At 41.7% G+C, this 19,172-nt stretch overlaps 1 protein-coding gene across 2 annotated transcripts in view; it reads left to right on the top strand.

Moving 5' to 3' along the window:
* The first annotated feature begins 1,403 nt into the window (after positions 1-1,403).
* Positions 1,404-19,172, top strand: part of yap1 (Yes1 associated transcriptional regulator) — a 105,653-nt gene continuing 87,884 nt past the window's right edge. The window contains exon 1 of one of the 2 annotated variants that reach the window (XM_055637362.1): positions 1,404-2,139. In XM_055637362.1, coding sequence (XP_055493337.1) covers positions 1,643-2,139 — 497 coding nt within the window. In that variant the 5' untranslated portion in view covers positions 1,404-1,642. The remainder of the gene's footprint in view (positions 2,140-19,172) is intronic. The other variant, XM_055637363.1, reaches the window with a different exon arrangement.

Genomic DNA, 19,172 nt, shown 5'->3' on the forward strand with positions numbered 1-19,172 from the left:
TCCCACCTTTGGTAGATGACAATGAGGTTAGTGCGACTTTGGTGGGGGAGGGATGGGGAGAAGGGGGATGCAGGGGTTACTTGAAGTTAGAGACATCATTATTCATACCACAGGTTTGTAAACTGCCCAAGAGGAATATGAGATGCTGTTCCTCCAATTTGTGTTTAGCCTCACTCTGACAATGGAGGAGGCCGAGTGTGGGAATGGAAAGGGTAATTAAAGTGTTTAGCAACTGAGAGATCAGGTAGGTCCAGGCGGACTGAGCGAAGGTGTTCAGTGAAACGATCGCCCAATCTACGTTTGGTCTCGCCGATGTATAAGAGTCCACATCTTGAACAATGGCTACAGTAGATGAGGTTGGAGGAGCTGCAAGTGAACCTCTGCCTAACCTGAAAGGACTGTCGGTGTCCCTGGACAGAGTCGAGGGAGGTGGTATAGCGACAGGTGTTGCATTTCCTGCGGTTGCAGTACCTGGAGAGGGGGTGGTTGGGTAGGAAGGGATGCTAACCAGGGAGTTACGGAGGGAACAGTCTATATGTATATACACCCACACACACACACACACACACACACACACACACACACACACACACATATATATATATATATATAATATGTGTTATATTATTATATAATGTACAATTGTAGCATTTTATGCTTGGAGTGGTGGTAAGTGAACCCTGCGTTGCGAACAAGCGGTTGGGGAACGGGCAACGCGTCTTCCGATCGCAGTATGGTGAGGATGTTATCGACCTGCGCAAACCTTGCACATTTCAGGAGTAATTTTGTAATTGAACAATTGATGGGAATTATTTTGTCATTACTGTACTTTATCATATAGACAGCATCTTAGACAGAAAATCCGGCGCATCTTTGCATGTGACTTTTGTCTGTCGTTTTGTAAATTAATTTTGCAATTTACCAGATGTAACTGTTTGGCAAATGACCTGTTGTTGCAATAGTCTTCTTATCAAAAGCATGGGCGTTGTATGCTGTGTCTTGCACTACAATGTATTCTGCTTTCATCTCAGCACTACAGGAGCAGAAAGTTGCGCCCAAACTTTCCGAATGAGGTGGAAACCAAAGATCATAGAGCGGAGCTCTATCTATCATCTTTGGTGGAAACGTCCAGATTCCCAGATCACAAGGAGAACACTGAGGGCTGTGAGGTGGGAGGTGCAAGGGGTCCAGGGACCGCCCACGACCATCCCCCCCTCTCCTCTTTCATCCCTCTCCCTCTCTCCTTCTCTCCCTCTCTCCTTCTCTCCCTCCTCGCCCCCTCCCCTCTCCCTCCTCTCTCTCCTTCTCTCCCTCCTCGCCCCCTCCACCTCCCTCCTCTCCTCTCTCTCTCCCCTCCTCTCTCCCCCCCCCCCCCCCTTCCCCACCCAAACCTACGGGCCCCGCCCCCGCGGCATCAGCGGTCACGTGGGCAATCGAAGTTGCTTTCGGGCTGCGACCGGTTACAAACTTTTAGTTTCTGAACTTTTGTGTGAAAGTTGCTGCGGTCGCGTTTCGACGTCGGGTCTAATGCCGAGTTGATAAGTTCTGCGGCGAATCAGACCGCGGCCTGAGTTAACCGGAGCTTCTGGCATTTTAATTTAATTTTAAGGAAGGTTGTGCAGATTTAGCTGTGATTTTGCGGATGGATTCCAGTCCGCAGCCACTGGCCGGCCACCAGGTCGTGCATGTCCGCGGGGACTCTGAGACCGATCTGGAGGCGCTCTTCAACGCGGTCATGAACCCCAAGAACTCCAACTTGCCGCAGTCGGTGCCGATGCGGCTCCGCAAGCTGCCCGACTCCTTCTTCAAGCAGCCAGAGCCCAAGAGCCACTCCCGCCAGGCGAGCACGGACGCGGGCAACGCGCCGCCGCTACAAGCGCAGCATGTCCGGGCTCACTCCTCGCCCGCCTCCCTGCTCAGCGCCGCCGCCGCCGCCGCCGCAGCCGCCAGCCCTTCCACCGCCGGCTCGGCCGGAGCCCCGCTCGCACAGCCACCGGTCCCTGGCATCGGCTCAGCCCCCGGTGGCGATCCGACCTCTCACCTCCGACAGTCTTCCTTTGAGTTTTCCGATGATGTGCCTCTACCGCCCGGCGGCTGGGAAATGGCCAAAACCCCCTCGGGGCAGAGATACTACCTGAAGTAAGTGGTTTACAGGGTATTTGGCGCTTCGAACACTTTTATTTCATTTCTTGCCTAACTTTGAAGCCCGTCCGTGTGAACTCATTGCGTGAATGGAGCTGGTTAGCGTTTGTTTAACTTGCAGTTCTCTCAACAGTGTCCGGGATCGGGTTACAGAGCTGAGAGGATTCCCTGCCTCTCGAGGAACATGCTGCGGGTTCTGTAATACAGATTTGAATAGCTTTTCCAAAGAGTTCCGTTCCTGTGAATTTGTTTTTATTTGGGTGAGAGGGGGGTGAAGTGGTTAATTTCGTACCGAAATGTGTAATCTGATGGGGGTTGGGGAGGGATAGAGGGAGATGGTGGTAGGCAATAAAGTTAAAGACTTGTGGTGATTTGTTAAAGGGTAAAGGAAGTCCCAGATGTGATTTATTATTTCTCCACAATCGAAATGGATCGCTGGTTCCTTAACTGCATTTTAAATAGAGGGCTAGTTTAATTTCGTTTATCACTAACTTTAGAGTGAAAGTTTAGAGAATGGCTATAAAACTTGAGGTCGATTTACATTTCAGATTTTCAGCATCTGCAGTTTTTTGTGGATGTACAAAGTTCACGCAGGCGTTCTGCAGCTCTTGTGTTCTTTAGTAGAGAAAGGTGGGCAGTCCTTGAAGCGAAACCGATCCCAAAATGGCTCAATTCTGGCTTTCCAGATTCCCCAAAAAGAGTTCAGCACCAGAAGTGTTGTTGTTTTGTTTGACAGCTGGAATTCACTGATTTAAATATTTGGTTCTCTGAATTGTTCCCACAATCTGAATAAATTGACTTTTGACATTATTCGACGCATATTAAAATCGTTTTGTTTCAACCGGGGCCATTTAATAACGCATCTTTTCCCAACTGAAACAGCTCAAATCTTAAATTGGGCAACGGATATATATATCATTGCACCCAATTCTGGAAAAGCCAATTAATTGGTTAAAGGAGGCTTGTTCGTATTTTTTTAATCTTAAAATGGGGCTTCATACATCAAATGGCCGAGATATACTAAATGAAGGCAGTACTAAATGACTGGGGGTTCCGGGTTTTCTTCCATTTTCGAAGTTACTGGCTCCAGTTTGATGCGACTTGAAGGAGCCTGAGATCCAACAGCATACAGCCTGAGATCCAACAGCATACAGCTTACCATCCCGCCTGGCCAGTCAGCAAGCTTGATCCGCTTCAGGGTGTCGGGTTACACCTGGAACAATAGCACTCTGTAGGAGGCTGAGACTCCAAAAGTCCACATGTCTGGCAGTAGTTATCTGCAAGGGTCCAGTGTTTGTTCCTTCGCAGACAGTTAGAGTCAATTATTGAAAGAGCGGCCCGTTGACAAGGATGTTTCTTTAAGCAGAAGAGTAATGCGGGAAGTGCTTGTAAAGTTTCTGAACTTTTTAACCTTCTAGCATCACGAGGGGGTGGGGACAGAGGGACCAGCAAAATCGCCATGTCGCTCTCTCCCTTCAAGCCACGAAGAATATTTACATTTTAGATGTCACGGCAAGAGATTCCTTGGTTGTTATTAATCTGACCACTGACGGATGTATAGTTATTTGAACAAGTTTGTACACTTTGGCTTGGGGTGGGTGGGGGTTAAATGTACTCTCTAATTTGCTTCCGGGATAGTGACTGCAACTTTGCTCTCGTTGGTTGGCTGACAGTATCATAAATCATAGGCAGATCAAGCATGTTCAGATTTAACTACTCGGAACAACCATAAGATTGTTCGACAATCATAAAGCCTTATTTATAACCACCCATGTATTGAATAAAGACCAGGTTTGAGTTATTGTATCACATTTCACCCTAACACTAAAGTGGCTAGCAACTTTCTCGACGTTGACTTGCTGTGCTTTAAACCTTTAAATCGAAGATAGACACAAAGTGCTGGAGTAGCTCAGCGGGACAGGCAGCGTCTCTAGAGAGAAGGAATGATTGACGGTTCGGGTCGAGACCCTTCCTCAGACTCTGAAGGTCTCGACCCGAAACGTCACCCATTCCTTCTCTCCAGAGACGCTGCCTGTCCCGTTGAGTTACTCCAGCACTTTGTGTCTATCTTCGTGTAAAACAGCATCTGCAGTTCCTTCCTTTACTTGCGAACGATGTGTGCAATAATTCGTCGTCCACTGATGGTTAGCTGTTTAAATGCTACGCTAAATCGTCTTGTTTTGGTCTTTGGGGCGCGGTCAATTGCTTCTGTGAATGAGATATTTAAAATTCATGTCGCCGATTTCAGCTCAATCCTGAATCTTTTATAATCGCTTTGTATAACATGACTAAGAGCCCTCGCTTAGTCATCACAGCAGGCGGCTATATCGCCTGACTCGGTCATGAACGCGACAGCCAATTTGTTTTCATCGGTACGGTTGAGTTAATAAGTGGTGCACCAATCTGCAACGATCACTTTACAGAAACCCACTACTAGTTCCCTTCAATATACGAACTGCTTTCAGGTGCTAACCCCCTTGTCGACGTGACCAGTGGAGTTTTTTTTCGCGAGAGGAACCGTTTGTTCACCGGATGCTTCTCGTTTGATCCGATTGTCACAACAACTTCCATCTACAGAATAGTTTAGTTTAGAGATACAGCGCGGAAACAGGCCCTTCGACCCACTGAGTCCGCAACAACCAGAGCACATTGACGCGACCTTACACATACTGGGAACAATTTACACCTATGCCAAGCCAATTAACCTTCATACCTGTTCAAGAAGGAACTGCAGATGCTGGAAGATCGAACCTACATACCTATCTGTCTTTGGAGTGTGGGAGGAAACCAAAAACCCACGCAGGTCACGGGGAGAACAAACTCCGTACAGACAGCGCCCGTTGTCGGGAACGAACCCGGGTCTCTGGCGCTGTAACTCTACCGCGGTGCCGCGGCTCGTTGGCCTCTTGATGGGGGTTTGACGTTGGCGTTGGACGCTGGTTTCCTTCAGTCAGTGGTCAGGCCCTTGGGTTCCAGGTGAGGGCGAGTTCTGGGAGCAGGCGTCCAACAGGATCCACCAAGTACCTCGTGTTTGCCGTAATTTCCATGTTCAAACGACATAACGAAGCGCGTTTTAACAGCTGGACATTTTAAACGTGGACAGTGCATGTCAATTTCTGAGCAAGTAAGAGGAAGCCTCACTTTTGGAAAGACACGTTATTTTAGACACAAATTTTAGACGAGGCAATGCTCATTACTCGTTTTTTACGTTTTATGTTGTGGAAACATCATGCCTTGCAGTAAGTAAGGTTTGAATCTAGTGTCACACCAGTTTAGTTTAGAGATTCAGCGTGGAAACGGGCCCTTCGACTGGTGGAGTCCACCTGAACATCTAGTGATGGTGTAATATGCATTATAACTTGCAGTTCAGTCCACACTCGTAACTGGGTTCTTGATTTACTCTCAATCTTGACATTAATGCACAAGCTCTGTTGAAGCATGCAGAACTGTACCAGATATTTTCCTGATAGATCGGGGTCACATTCCCAAGCAAACAAAGTAAATGAGAACAAGATTGGCTAGTGTTCAAACGGAATGAATTCTAAGAACCTTAGCGCCTTTAGTCGCTGAGTGTCAACAGTTTGTTCATCCTTGCAGGTATAGTAGGAGCAAACATCCAGGAGCTGTGGACAACCAAATAAAGAGGAGGAAGCAAATGTAGGATTAATAGTGGAAAAAATGTCATTTCCCAAACCACCTTCCTGTAGCCAGCAATGCTCAATGATAAATTTGAACATCGGCTTTTTGAAATTCAAGAAAAAAAGATAGCAAAATAATGAAAGCAAACTGTGGAACTAATTGATTTTAATATAAAATTAAAAAATATTATTTGACGGTAAAAAGCATGTTGCTGAGCACCGAGATGTAGGATGCCTGAAACAACTGCTTACATCGATGAAAGGAATATTTGCATTACTATAATCTTGAATTTCTCCATTTACTTTGATTTTCTGTATTATTGAATAAAATCCAAAGTGATGGCATTACACTTTGGAACTCTTGTCTGCAGAGTTGAAACCATTTTACACTGATGAATTTGGGGCATAAGCCCCAACATCCTTGGGCTTTAGAAATTTGCACAGCTTCCTGGAAAATAGAGCCCAACACTTAATAGACAATAGGTGCAGAAGTAGGCCTTTCGGCCCTTTGAGCCAGCACCACCATTCACTGTAATCATGGTTGATCATCCCCAAATCAGAACCCCGTTCCTGCCTTCTCCCCATATCCCCTGACTCCACTATTTTTAAGAGCCCTATCTAGCTCTCTCTTGAAAGCATCTAGAGAACCTGCCTCCACCACCCTCTGAAGCAGAGGATTCCACAGACTCACCACTCTTTGTGAGAAAAAGTGTTTCCTCGTCTCCGTTCTAAATGGCTTCCTCCTTATTCTTAAATTGTGGCCCCTGGTTCTGGACTTCCCAACATCGGGAACATGTTTCCTGCCTCTAGCATGTCCAAGCCCTTAACAATCTTATATGTTTCAATGAGATACCCTCTCGTCCTTCTAAACTCCAGATTGTACAAGCCCAGCTGCTCCATTCTCTCAGCATATGACAGTCCCGCCATCCCGGGAATTAACCTTGTAAACCTATGCTGCACTCCCTCAATAGCAGGAATGTCCTTCCTCAAATTAGGGGACCAAAACTGTACACAATACTCCAGATGTGGTTTCACTAGGACTCTGTACAACTGCAGAAGGACCTCTTTGCTCCTATATTCAATGCCTCTTGTTATAAAGGCCAACATGCCATTCGCTTTCTTCACTGCCTGCTGTACCTGCATGCTTACTTTCATAGACTGATATACAAGGACCCCCAGATCCCGTTGTACTTCCCCTTTTCCCACGAAACCATTTAGATAGTAATCTGCCTTCCTGTTTTTGCTACCAAAGTGGATAACCTCACATTTATCCACATTAAACTTCATCTGCCATGCCTTGCATCTTCCCTCTCCCCCAACCTGTCCAAGTCCCCCTGCATTCTCATAGCATCCTCACAGTTCACACTGCCACCCAGCTTTGTGTCATCTGCAAATTTGCTCATGTTACTTTGAATCCCTTCATCCAAATCATTGATGTATATTATAAATAGCTGCGGTCCCAGCACCGAGCCTTGCGGTACCCCACTAGTCACTGCCTGCCATTCTGAAAGGGACCCGTTAATCCCTACTCTTTGTTTCCTGTCTGCCAACCACTTCTCTATCCATGTCAGCACTCTACCCCCAATACCATGTGTCCTAATTTTGCCCACTAATCTCCTATGTGGGACCTTATCAAATGCTTTCTGAAAGTCCAGGTACACTCTATCCACTGGCTCTCCCTTGTCCATTTTCCTAGTTACATCATCAAAAATTTCCAGAAGATTAGTCAAAGATGATTTCCCCTTCGTAAATCCATGCTGACTCGGACCGATCCTGTTACTGCTATCCAAATGTGTGGCCATCTCATCTTTTATAATTGACTCCAGCATCTTCCCCAGCATCTATGTCAGACTAACTGGTCTATAATTTTCCCTCTCTCGCCTTTCTTAAAAAGTGGGATAACATTAGCTACCCTCCAATCCACAGGAACTGATCCTGAGTCTATAGAACATTGGAAAATTATCACCAATGCATCCACGATTTCTAGAGCCACATCCTTAAGTACCCTGGGATGCAGACCATCAGGCCCTGGGGATTTATCAGCCTTCAGTCCCAACAGTCTACCTAACACCATTTCCTGCCTAATGTGGATTTCCTTCAGTTCCTCTGTCACCCCCAGATCTTCTGGCCACTACTATATCGGGAAGATTGTTTGTGTCCTCCTTAGTGAAGACAGATCCGAAGTACCTGTTCAACTCATCTGCCATTTCCTTGTTCCCCATAATAAATTCACCTTTTTCTGTCTTCAAGGATCTTTTGGTTTCAATAAGAAGCCCTTTCATCCTTCTAAATTCCAGTGTATATAAGCCCAATCGCTCCATTCTTTCAACATATGACAGTCCCGCCATCCGAGGAATTAACCTCGTGAATCTTTGCTGCACTCCCTCAATACAAGAATGGCCTTCCTTAAATTTAGAGACCAAAACTGCACACAATACTCCAGGTGTGGTCTCACCAGGGTCCCGTACAACTGCAGAAGGACCTCTTTGCTCCTATACTCAACGCCTCGTGTTATGAAGGCCAACATGCCATTAGCTTTCTTCACTGCTTACTGTGCCTGCATGCTTACATTCTGTGACTGATGAACAAGGACACCCAGATCTTGTTGTACTTCCCCTTTTCCTAACTTGACACCATTCAGATAATCTGCCTTCCTGTTATTGCCACCAAAGTGGATAACCACACATTTATCCACATTAAACTGCATCTGCCATGCATCTGCCCACTCACCGAACATGTCCAAGTCACCCTCATAGCATCCTTCTCTCACAGTTCACACTGCCACAAATTCCAAAAGATTAGTCAAGCGTGTCTTCCCCTTTGTAAATCCATGCTGACTCGGACTGATCCTGTTACTGCTATCCAAATGTGTCGCTATTTCAACTTTTATAATTGACTCCAGCATCTTCCCCACCACCGATGTCAGGTTTACTGGTCTATAATACCCTGTTTTCTCTCTCCCTCCTTTCTTAAAAAGTGGGATAACATTAGCTACACTCCAATCCACAAGAACTGATCCTGCACCTAAAGAACATCGGAAAATGTTCACCAATGCATCCACGATTTCTAGCGCTTGCATTGGGTAAGTTATAGTTTATTTTATTGTCACGTGTACCGAGGTACAGTGCCCAATAGATCTCCTGATTATTTTGATAAGCTTCAGAAAGGTTTATAAATGATTCTGAATTGTCTGCAGTTTCTGAAATTTTCACTGCTGGGTGACTAGAAATAAATTAACTCCGCTCTCTGCATGACAACTGTATTTCCCACACAGCTGGAACCAACTTGAGCTTCAGGCATTCTGTACAACAGTAGCACTCTTAACGCAAGTTCATAAAGTGTTTCATTAAGTTGACCATTTCAATGGATTTACTTGGTATGGTAACATTCAACTACATAAAGAAAAAAACCAACCCAGTGCAGAATCATTAAAATTCAAAAAACTGCAGATGCTGACAGTCTGAAATGCAAAGCAAAGCAATGAAAGTACTTGCCAGGTCAGGTACCATATGTGGAGAGAGAGACAATTAACATTTCCGATCCTTCATCAGAGCCTGTGCAGAGACTGACTCACAAAATGGAACGATCTATGACTTTGGATTAACACAAAATGAAGAATTTTTAAATAAAGTTTTTCATTTTGCGACGGGGAAAATGAGAATCAGATGTGAATGCTGAAGTGGTTGTGAGTGATGTGAAGAGTAATGAATAAAGGGCACACAATGTAACTAACCTGGATGCTGCATGGTATGAGAAAGAAGTTTAAAACAGTAATAAAAAAAGTTCTCTTTGATTTGTGACACTGTTAAGAATTGTATGAACTATTTTAAACTACAGAAGGACAAATATATATGAAGAACTATATTAAGGTTCCAGAAGAAAGATATTTTGAATTTGCTTATCAACTTTTCAAGAACTTTGATTTGAAGCTCTTCTCAGCTTTTAATGTTCGTTTTTTAGGTGGAAACGCAGCAGCCAATTTAATTTAATTCAATTCAATTCAATTCAACTTTATTGTCATTGCACAGATACAAGTATAGGTACAACAAAATGCAGTTTAGCGTCTGGTCATAGTTATAGTGCAAGATAGGAGAAAAAATACAGAACAAGCATACATTAGAGTAAGAAGAGTACTGGTTAACAATGTGGATGGAGAGACCAAAGATATCTAGCGACGGGACTTGAATTAAACTTGAATAATCTAGGGTTTTTAATGACTGTTGAATATATCTTGACCACAATATTGGGGGAAAATGTGTGAAGTTGTATCTTGGGTCATTGTTTATTAGCATTGTATTACTGTGCAACAATGGTGGATGACCCAGTTACGTTTTAAAAAGCAGGAGAAATATTAGCAAATTTAAGGTTGTGGAATTCACTTTCAGGGTTAAATTTTAAGACCCAATCTGTAAACATTCAACAGAAATATCGCATGTGATAGAAGAACATGAGTGGCAGTAATTTGAGAACAAAGTGGGTAAATGTGATGAGAACCATTCTTGCCTGCATGATGAACTCTGAGATGAACTGTCCAGCGCAAAAGGGACCTGTTTCTGCTGAAATCTCTTTCATGTAACGATGAAATTAAAAATAATAAATGGATCATAGGTTGTGAGATTGTTGGTTGGGAAGAAAACCAAAAGTTGACCAGAAATTACAGGATAATGCAGTTCCATTTTATATTTACTTTTACCTGCTCTTTTGCACAATGTTTTTAAGGCATTTGTTGATGGGTAGCTGGAATCGTGAACAAGATAAATCGGTGTCGAGGTAACAACATTTTTACTTTTGGATAATGAGGACTGGTATTCAAAGATTGACAGTTGTGTTAGAGCTATTCAAGGTTTGGTAACACAGTATGTATTATTGCATTTAGTTCAGGACATTGGACACCTATGAAGTCATTTGCTTTGATTGCAGCACCATTTCATTAGCATGGTGCTAAAATGGGTGATTTATGGGGGAAAAAGCGTGATAAATAGATTGGTCAAGTAAAATAAGGAGGTGACCTTATAGCAAATTTGGGGGGAAGGACACATCTTTTTCTGTGATGGTTGAACCTAGTAGGGATAATTGTTCTGATGACAACATGAAAATTGATGTAGGACTATAGGGCATGTATTGGAAGGCACTTGTCACATAGTGCTGTGGAAGTCTGAAGCTGCAGTGCTACTCTTCTCCCTAGCCCACACCCACAACCACCTAACTTCTGGCAACATCAGAAGAACATGGAGACACAGCAAAGAGAAAATTCCAGGAAATACTTACTTTTTGTCAATAGGCAGAATAATCTGGCACTTGGAACAATGTCCAAATTCCATCCCGTGATTCTTAGCTTTTAAAATGCATTTGAGTTGGTTTAAAGTTATGAAGTGCATTTTAATTGTGATTCTGTCTTCCTATAAAACCAGTTGTATTTCTGATTGTCACCATAACAGATTATTTTGTAATTCTTCACCATGCAATGCATTCAGGATTAGGAAGAGTGTATTGCTGAGAAGATTTATGTAAGCTTAGAGAATATGAAATATGATATACTTTAGGAGGGCATAATGAAAGAAGAGGCACTTTAATATAAATATTTCTCTCCCACAAAACACTTTGAGAATAGTTGAGTGAAACTAACAAGTAAAACGGGAAAAACACAACCAATGGGCCACAATCAGCAGCCTCTTCAGCCCAGATTTATATTGAGATTGTATATTATTCTTACTTAAAATATACATGATAGGCTTTTGACAGAATGCAAATGAGAGTTACATCAGAATATTTATTATCTGTTAAATGACAGGTGTGAATTTTTTACAGAGATGCATGAGAAGTAATTTGTATGTAGATCACCTTGAATGCTGAAAGTGTAACTTGCTGTACCACGTAGATTGAGAGCCTACCATTGTTCCAAAAGCTCCAAGCCTTGTTTGTTATGAAAGTAGAGCCTCAGGAAACTGCAGACACTGGAATCTTGAGCAAAGCACAAAATGCTGGAGGAACTCAGCAAGTCAGGCACCATCTGTGGAGGGAAATGGACAGGATGTTTTGGTTGTGGGCCCTTCTTTTGACGAGAGGAAGAAAGTAATCTTTTAAGAGAAAGATCTTATTCCACAGTATATATGTTTGAAGCCAAGGTCTCTGCTTCTTTTAAGGAAATAAGTATTTGTAGTAGAAGATGGAGTGAACTTGATTAAGGCATGGAGGTAACAGAGCTTGAAGTTTTTCCCCCATTTGTCTAGTTGGCATCTTGTTGGAGGTATGGTGAAATGTCACACTAAAAAAATAAATAAATAGAGCAGTGATACTCTGCCAGACCTTGCTTTGGATGGGTCCACACTACAAGGTAGAAAATATACACAGCTTTCTTCCCATGCATTTATGTAAAAATGTTTCAAATCTGTCATTTGACAGATAATGAATATTCTGTTGTTCCTCTCATTGGCATACTGTCAGAAGTCTATCGTGTACATTTAAAATGAGCATAATATACCATTTCAAAGTACACATGGGCTGCAGCAGTGTGCTGGTTAAGCTACATGTGGCTCATTGGTTTGTTTTTCCTGTTCCCATTTTGAATAGTTTCATTCAATGGTCTGTTTATGTAACAAATGTTAAATGGATACAAACTTACGAGAGCCACCAAATGAGAGCTGGATACACCTCCGTCCATCATTTGACAATCAAAGGATTCTATATGGTTGAGGAAACCAGCTAACATGCCTGATGACGCTGTCTGATGATACTACCTGCTGAATGGAATGCAATGCACATTTCATGGAGTAACTCTTTGGCCACAGAGACCAGGTGGTTGAGGAGGACCACCTCCTCTTCTCTTGGGACGTTTCCTTTCTGGAAAGTTGTCATCCGAGGTATCCTGCCATGCCCTTCTCTTCTCAGACTTGGGAAAATGGGCTATGAACGTGTCAGAGATTTTTCTCTGCCACATCTCAGGACTTTAGTTCCAAGAAATAAACAAATATGAATGTCCACATTCCATAGTGCAAGCGGAGAAGATGTGCTCTAAGAAATGGAGGAGAAGGTTCATAAGGAATATCATGTAGTCTGAAGAAAGTTCTCGACCCTAAACATCACCCATTCCTTCTCTCCAGAGATGCTGCCTGTCCCACTGAGTTACTCCAACTTTTTGTGTCTACGGTTTAAACCAGATTCTGCAGTTCCTTCCTACACAAGACTATTAGATGTTGTATTACCAGTCCTCCCACTTTTGAGCCAGTCCATTAAATCAGAGCTCACCTATGTAACCATATAACAATTACAGCACGGAAACAGGCCATCTCGACCCTTCTAGTCCGTGCCGAACACATAATCTCCCCTAGTCCCATATACCTGCGCTCAGACCATAACCCTCCATTCCCTTCCCATCCATATAACTATCCAATTTATTTTTAAATGATAAAAACGAACCTGCCTCCACCACCTTCACTGGAAGCTCATTCCACACAGCTACCACTCTCTGAGTAAAGACCTATCTATCAGTGATTCATGGAAATAGTCCTATGGACGCATACAAAGAGCAGGAACTCCTAGGTCTCTCCTACGTTCTCCCCTCGCAACACCCAAGATATGATTTAGGAGCAGAACGACCATATGGCTGCTTGAGTCTACTCTGCATTTGGGGTGGTCATTATTAGTCCAAATATAATCCATACCCACATTTCTATCCACCCACAGTAAGTTATCATTGCCGTATCAAGAATCAATCAATATAAACATTCTGTTTCATTGTCCTTTGTGAGTCCAAAGACTCATGATCCTCATGAGTCAAAATTCACCTCATATTTTGTTCCCTACTTTTAAATTCAATTCCCCTTTTGATGGATAACCATTTATTTTTAAATAGTGACACGCTAGTTCAAGGGTTTTCCACAAGAGCAAACGTCCTCTCTGCATGCATTCCAAAAAGACCCCCCGGGATCATGTTTATTTCAATCAATTTTAAAGTGTACCCTATATTTTTTCCACAACCAATAGCTGACATGGGTGGGTGATGTTAACTAAACAATAGTTTCCAAACTATAAACATTCTTCCTCAAAAAATGGAAACCAATACTGTAGACAGTACTCCAGATGTGGTCTCACTCGGACCCTGTACAAGTGAAGCAAACCGTTCCTACTTCTGTGGAGACACTAGAAACTGCAGATGCCGGAATCCTGAACAAATTACAAAGTGCTGGAGGAACCTAACGGGCCAAGCGGCATCTACAAAGGGATGAGACTGGCGTTGTTTTTAGTATAATGAAGGGTCCCAACCCAAAGCACCGTCAGTCCATTCCCTACACAGATGCGGCCTGGCTGAATTCCTACAGCATTTTTATTTACTCTCTACTTTTGTATTCAATTCTCCTTTTGATAAATCATAATATTATTAACTTTCCTAACTACCATTGTGTTCCTGCATACTACCTGTTTGTGAATCGTGCAGCAAGGCACTCGGATTAACATTTCAGAGCTCTGCAATCTCTTGTAACTATTTGTTTTTAATCTTTCCTGCAAAAATCAACTTTTTCCCATATTCTATTTAATTTGTCAGATATCTGCCCAATCACTTAATATCCCTTGTGGCTTCCTTATTTCCTCTTCGCAACTTACTTTCCTACCTACCTATATTTGTGTTATCAAAATATTTAGCAGCCATGCCAATACCTGTATTCAAAGTTAAGGCCCAGCATCAATCCCAATACCATTCAAATCATTGCATCTTGCCAACCTGAAAGAAACCAGTAATGCCTATTGATTCGACTGTTGAACAACCAGTATGTTGATTACTTCCCCTAGTTAGTCTTTATTGTCCATAACAAACTTTGATGCAGCATCTTATCAAATACCTCCTGGAAATCTAAGTGTGCATATTCACTGGCTCCCCTTTATCTGCAGCACATGTTATTCCTTCACCAACCTCCAATAAATTGGGCAAACATAATTTTCCTTTCACTAAAGCATGTCGACTCGGCCTAATTAGCTTTGAGCTATTTCTTAAGTGTCCTGCTGAAACACTGAATAGCTTCTAATATTTTCCTTATGTCAGAGTTGGGCAACTAACGTGGAATTGGAGCTTCAGAAAGCCAGTGGGCTGCAGGTTTCATTGGTCATGGCATGTGGCCTTGTTCTGGGCCACATGCATCAGGTCCATTGGGTCTGAATGTCTGTCGGCCTTGCTCTGTCGATCCGGATGGATGGAAGGTTAGCAGCTCTGAAGGTAGATTTAAGAGATCATTGGTAATTCTGACAGTCTTGGAATTGGGATTTCAAGAATAGATTGATTGTAATGAGGAAGAATTTGGTCAGAGGTGGTGAATCTGTGGAATTCATTGTCACAGACGCCTGTGGAGGCTAAGTAAATGATAAAGGATATTTTTGATAGATACTTGATTAGTAACGGTGTCAGGGGCGAAGGCGGGAGAATGGGGTTGTGAGGGAAAGATTGATCAGCAACGATTGAATGGCGAAGTAGGCTTGTTGGACCAAATGGTCTAATTCTGCTCCGAGAACATATGAAGTTATGAACATAATAGATGTAAATAGATCAGCTGGTACCAGGATGCATAGAGTAGCTGCAACACCATCTTTGGAACTAAGGATCACTGTCATGGGAAATGTACTTGGGAGACTAGTTGCTCCAGCCTACTATGTATGTGGTGAGATAACGACTAGTACTTGTTCCCCACGGCAGTGGTTCCTAGACTCTGAATGTAAGTCTGCACATTCACAGTTGATGAAGCATTTGCCCATCCCACAACTGTCTGATGGTGTCACAAACAGCAGCTTTGGATGGGATTTCCAGAGAAGTGCCATCTAGTCATAAGGTTAAAGTAGCAAGCCTGCTGAGTGCATTTTTTTTTAAATTTGTAAACTTTCTAACTTAACATCCCCAGTAATTTTATAGTCTTGCAAACTTTTTTTAGTAAGTCTACCCAGTGCCCCACCTTGCTTGTGTATCCTAGGTTGAGAAATATGACTGTAGTGAAATTTATGAATAGCTAAATTGGTAATGTCATGTTGGATACTCCATGAAGTGGTCCAGAATCTTTAACAATAGCAAAACTACAATCTATTGACTACGGTCTCGGCAGTTTTCTCTAAATTATCTGCTATAGTAGATACTTATGGAAAAACAGATATTATGTTTTAATGATAATCCAGTTTTGCAAATTATTATTGTGGTCTTTGCTGATGTAATCAATGCAAACCTATGATTTCGTATCAACTTCCACCTCTTGTTTTTAGAGAATGTTAGCTGAGTTTTTGATTTGTTTGTTCCTGCATAATTACCAGTGAACAAACACTCCAGTCTTATATTATAACCAACTATGATTCCATAATGTCTAACATTTTCTGCTTGTCCCATGCATCCACCGCACTTATTATTGCAGTTGGTTATATTTAAAGTTAAACTTAAAATTTGATGCTTTATTTTTCCTTAGTTGGTATTCTAAGAATTCTCGAATCAGGCTGTTCACACCATTTGACATCACTGTTATTGAACACTACAGCACAACATGTCAGCAACGGGGATGTCCACACCATAGAGACTACTTAATGTCCTCAGTATTTTAGGGCAACTTTCTTCAAGGTCCATGCTGTCTGGCTTGGTCTTTTTTAGGAATCATTTTGTCTGAGAGGAAGAGAAGGACACAATAAAAGCATTATTTATCTGCTTATGATTTGATGATTTGATGAATAAAAAGTCAGAAAACGCATGCATGCTGTTCCCTTTCTATAGTGCAGTTCCACAGATGTTGGTTTCTTAGTTCATTTGGCAAGTTGACCAAATTGCTATTATTCATGTGATCCCTCAACAATTAGCAAAGCAATTAACAAAAAGAGCCTAAAACTTCAAGTGTTTTTTTAGGGGACTCACAGTGACGCAGCGGTAATGTTGCTGCCTAATTTCTTAAAATTGTTCCATAAGAGTTGCAAATGAACATCCGCTGCTGCTACTTGGCATTCTTATCATTTGGATATTTGAAACTTACCTTTAATTAAAAAAGTACCATTAGAAGTGTTTCCACTACAGTATAACAGGTTCCAAAATCTAACCACTCGCTGTATATTAGTGTCTCCTGAATTCCCTTTAGTGTCTTTAATATCTGATTCCGAGCACTGGCAAGATCAAAGAACATTTCCAAATCCATTCTAATCAATACTTCCGTCATCTTAAAAACACCATTACCTGCTCGCACCTCGGTCTTAAATTTTCTAGGTGATACACGACAGGAGATACACAACTTCAGAGGAGAGAGAAACAGAACTAGCATTTCAGCTTAATGGCCTTTTGTCAGAATTGGAAAAGTGAGAACACAAGCAGGTGTTAAGTTGCAGAGATCAAAGGGGTAGAGAGAACTAAGGGAGTGGCTGCAACGGTGAAGAATTAAGATGAGGTGTCAGAGATGCTGTTGGTGACCTCTAATAGAGTGATGATTATTTGTTGATCATAACTCATCATTCTGGAAGAGTGTAAATGGAGAGAGTTGGGGAGAAATAATAGTGCATGAACCATGAGATGTATAACAGCAGTTACTCATCTGAAATAAAACAATGGTGGAAATATACTCAGCATATCACCATACCTATGGAGGGAGAGAAAGCTTGGTTAATGTTGCATGTGAATTGCCTTGGGCCAGAATCTGTCAATTTTGACACAAACTAAAAGACTAATAATTTGAAATTGTTGAAGTCTGTATCAAGTGTTGCAGCGAACCTAAGCAAATGAAGTGCTGATGTTTTACTTCCAAAGCTTTAATTCTATAATTTATTCAAGACTAATCTCAAGATTATGTAATGTTCCTTTGGATTTGACTACATGCACCACTCTCACTCTTCCTCCAGTTGTATTAATTGTTTCAGTTATACCCAGTATTTTTACTAAGTCAGTAGAATTAGCAGTGATTGAATTTTCCCTTTGTAGGACTGGGCACAAAGTTTAGTTGAGGATGGCAGGGTGAAGGGGAGAATGAGTTAATTTTGGGTGAATGAAGTGACATAGTTTACTTCCAGTAACTTAAATGGAGGAAAATCAAATGCCTATTTGCACCTGACTTTGGAAATTAGGTTTTCATCCTTTGATATTCTTGCATTTTGATCTTAATTGATTATCATCCTGGACTAATAGGGAATGACATTCCTAATTATACTTCCTGTTTCAGAAAGAGACATTTCTATTTTTTAATCTACTTGTCAGATTTCTGTGCATTGAAGAATTATTTTTGATGATGCTAATTTTGAGATAAATACATTTCATTCAGAATGGTCATAACCATTGAGATTTCCGATCCACCCTATTTCTTTAATGGATAAATCAATCATCAGATGCCTGTTTGAATTAATTAGGTGGATGATGGTGAAATTTTCCACCAATGGCTGGAGTTGTAGAATGCTCTTTCCATATAGTAAGAATAAAAACCATTAGTGCATCCTAAAATGCAGCTTCAATGTATAGCGCCATGTCCCATAAGACTAGACTACGTTGGAAAATAGGATATTTTTAATTGATGGTTGGCAAAATGGCCTTCTGCATCACAAATATCAATGGTTTGAAATTTCTGTTATTCTTGCATAAGCAATCTGTATCCAGGGAAAACTGCATATCCTTTTGGTGTTGTAGTTTCGGATATAGCTGTGTTTTCCTCCTCAAAGGAAAAAGGTAAAACCTTTTTGTCATCACTCTGATTGTTTTAGCAATTATTCCTAATCCATGCCCCTGGGTTATGTCCTTCCTATATATTCTGTCAAGGTCCTTCATAATTTAAATCTTGGATAGAGAATTCTTCAAGGTAACCATTTTTATGTAAATTCCTGGTTTTTAAAAAACGATTGGCATTTAATACAAATTAACATTCATCCCTTCAGCAACCCTATCCCGTTTTGCTAGGAGATTACTTCTCATAGCTTTCACCCGTTGGTTGAATATTTGTAGTTTATTTTTGGTCTAGCTTCTCAGACTCCTTTTATTCTGAAATTGCAACGTGCATTTCCCTCCATGGTTTCCTGGCACCTTGATTCAGGAAAGTAACATAGGGATGCGTTCGCAACTATCCAGTTTGCTTCCTCTTCTGACGTATTTTATTTTTCTAGGTCATATCTGATTGCTGTCTCGTGGAATTTAGATTTGTTCTTATGTGGCTTCACTTGGATTCCCGATTCTCTCTTTAAAGTTTGTCTGCCATTTTCCCTACAACTTTTTTTCCTTCTGATGTGAAACACTTTTTGGATTTATCTGCACTGATATTTTTCTTATTGCATATAATTCCGATTGCTGTTGCTTTCCTTGATTTTGTTTCCCAATTACATTTTTGAATCCAGACTGAAATTGTAGTCGTCCATTTATTAAGCTTTGCAGTGTGCAAGTCTTGCACCCTCCCAGCCCAGTGCCACTCTCAACAA

The sequence above is a fragment of the Leucoraja erinacea genome, chromosome 6, assembly GCF_028641065.1.
Source record: "Leucoraja erinacea ecotype New England chromosome 6, Leri_hhj_1, whole genome shotgun sequence".
Classification (NCBI taxonomy): Eukaryota; Metazoa; Chordata; class Chondrichthyes; order Rajiformes; family Rajidae; genus Leucoraja; species Leucoraja erinaceus.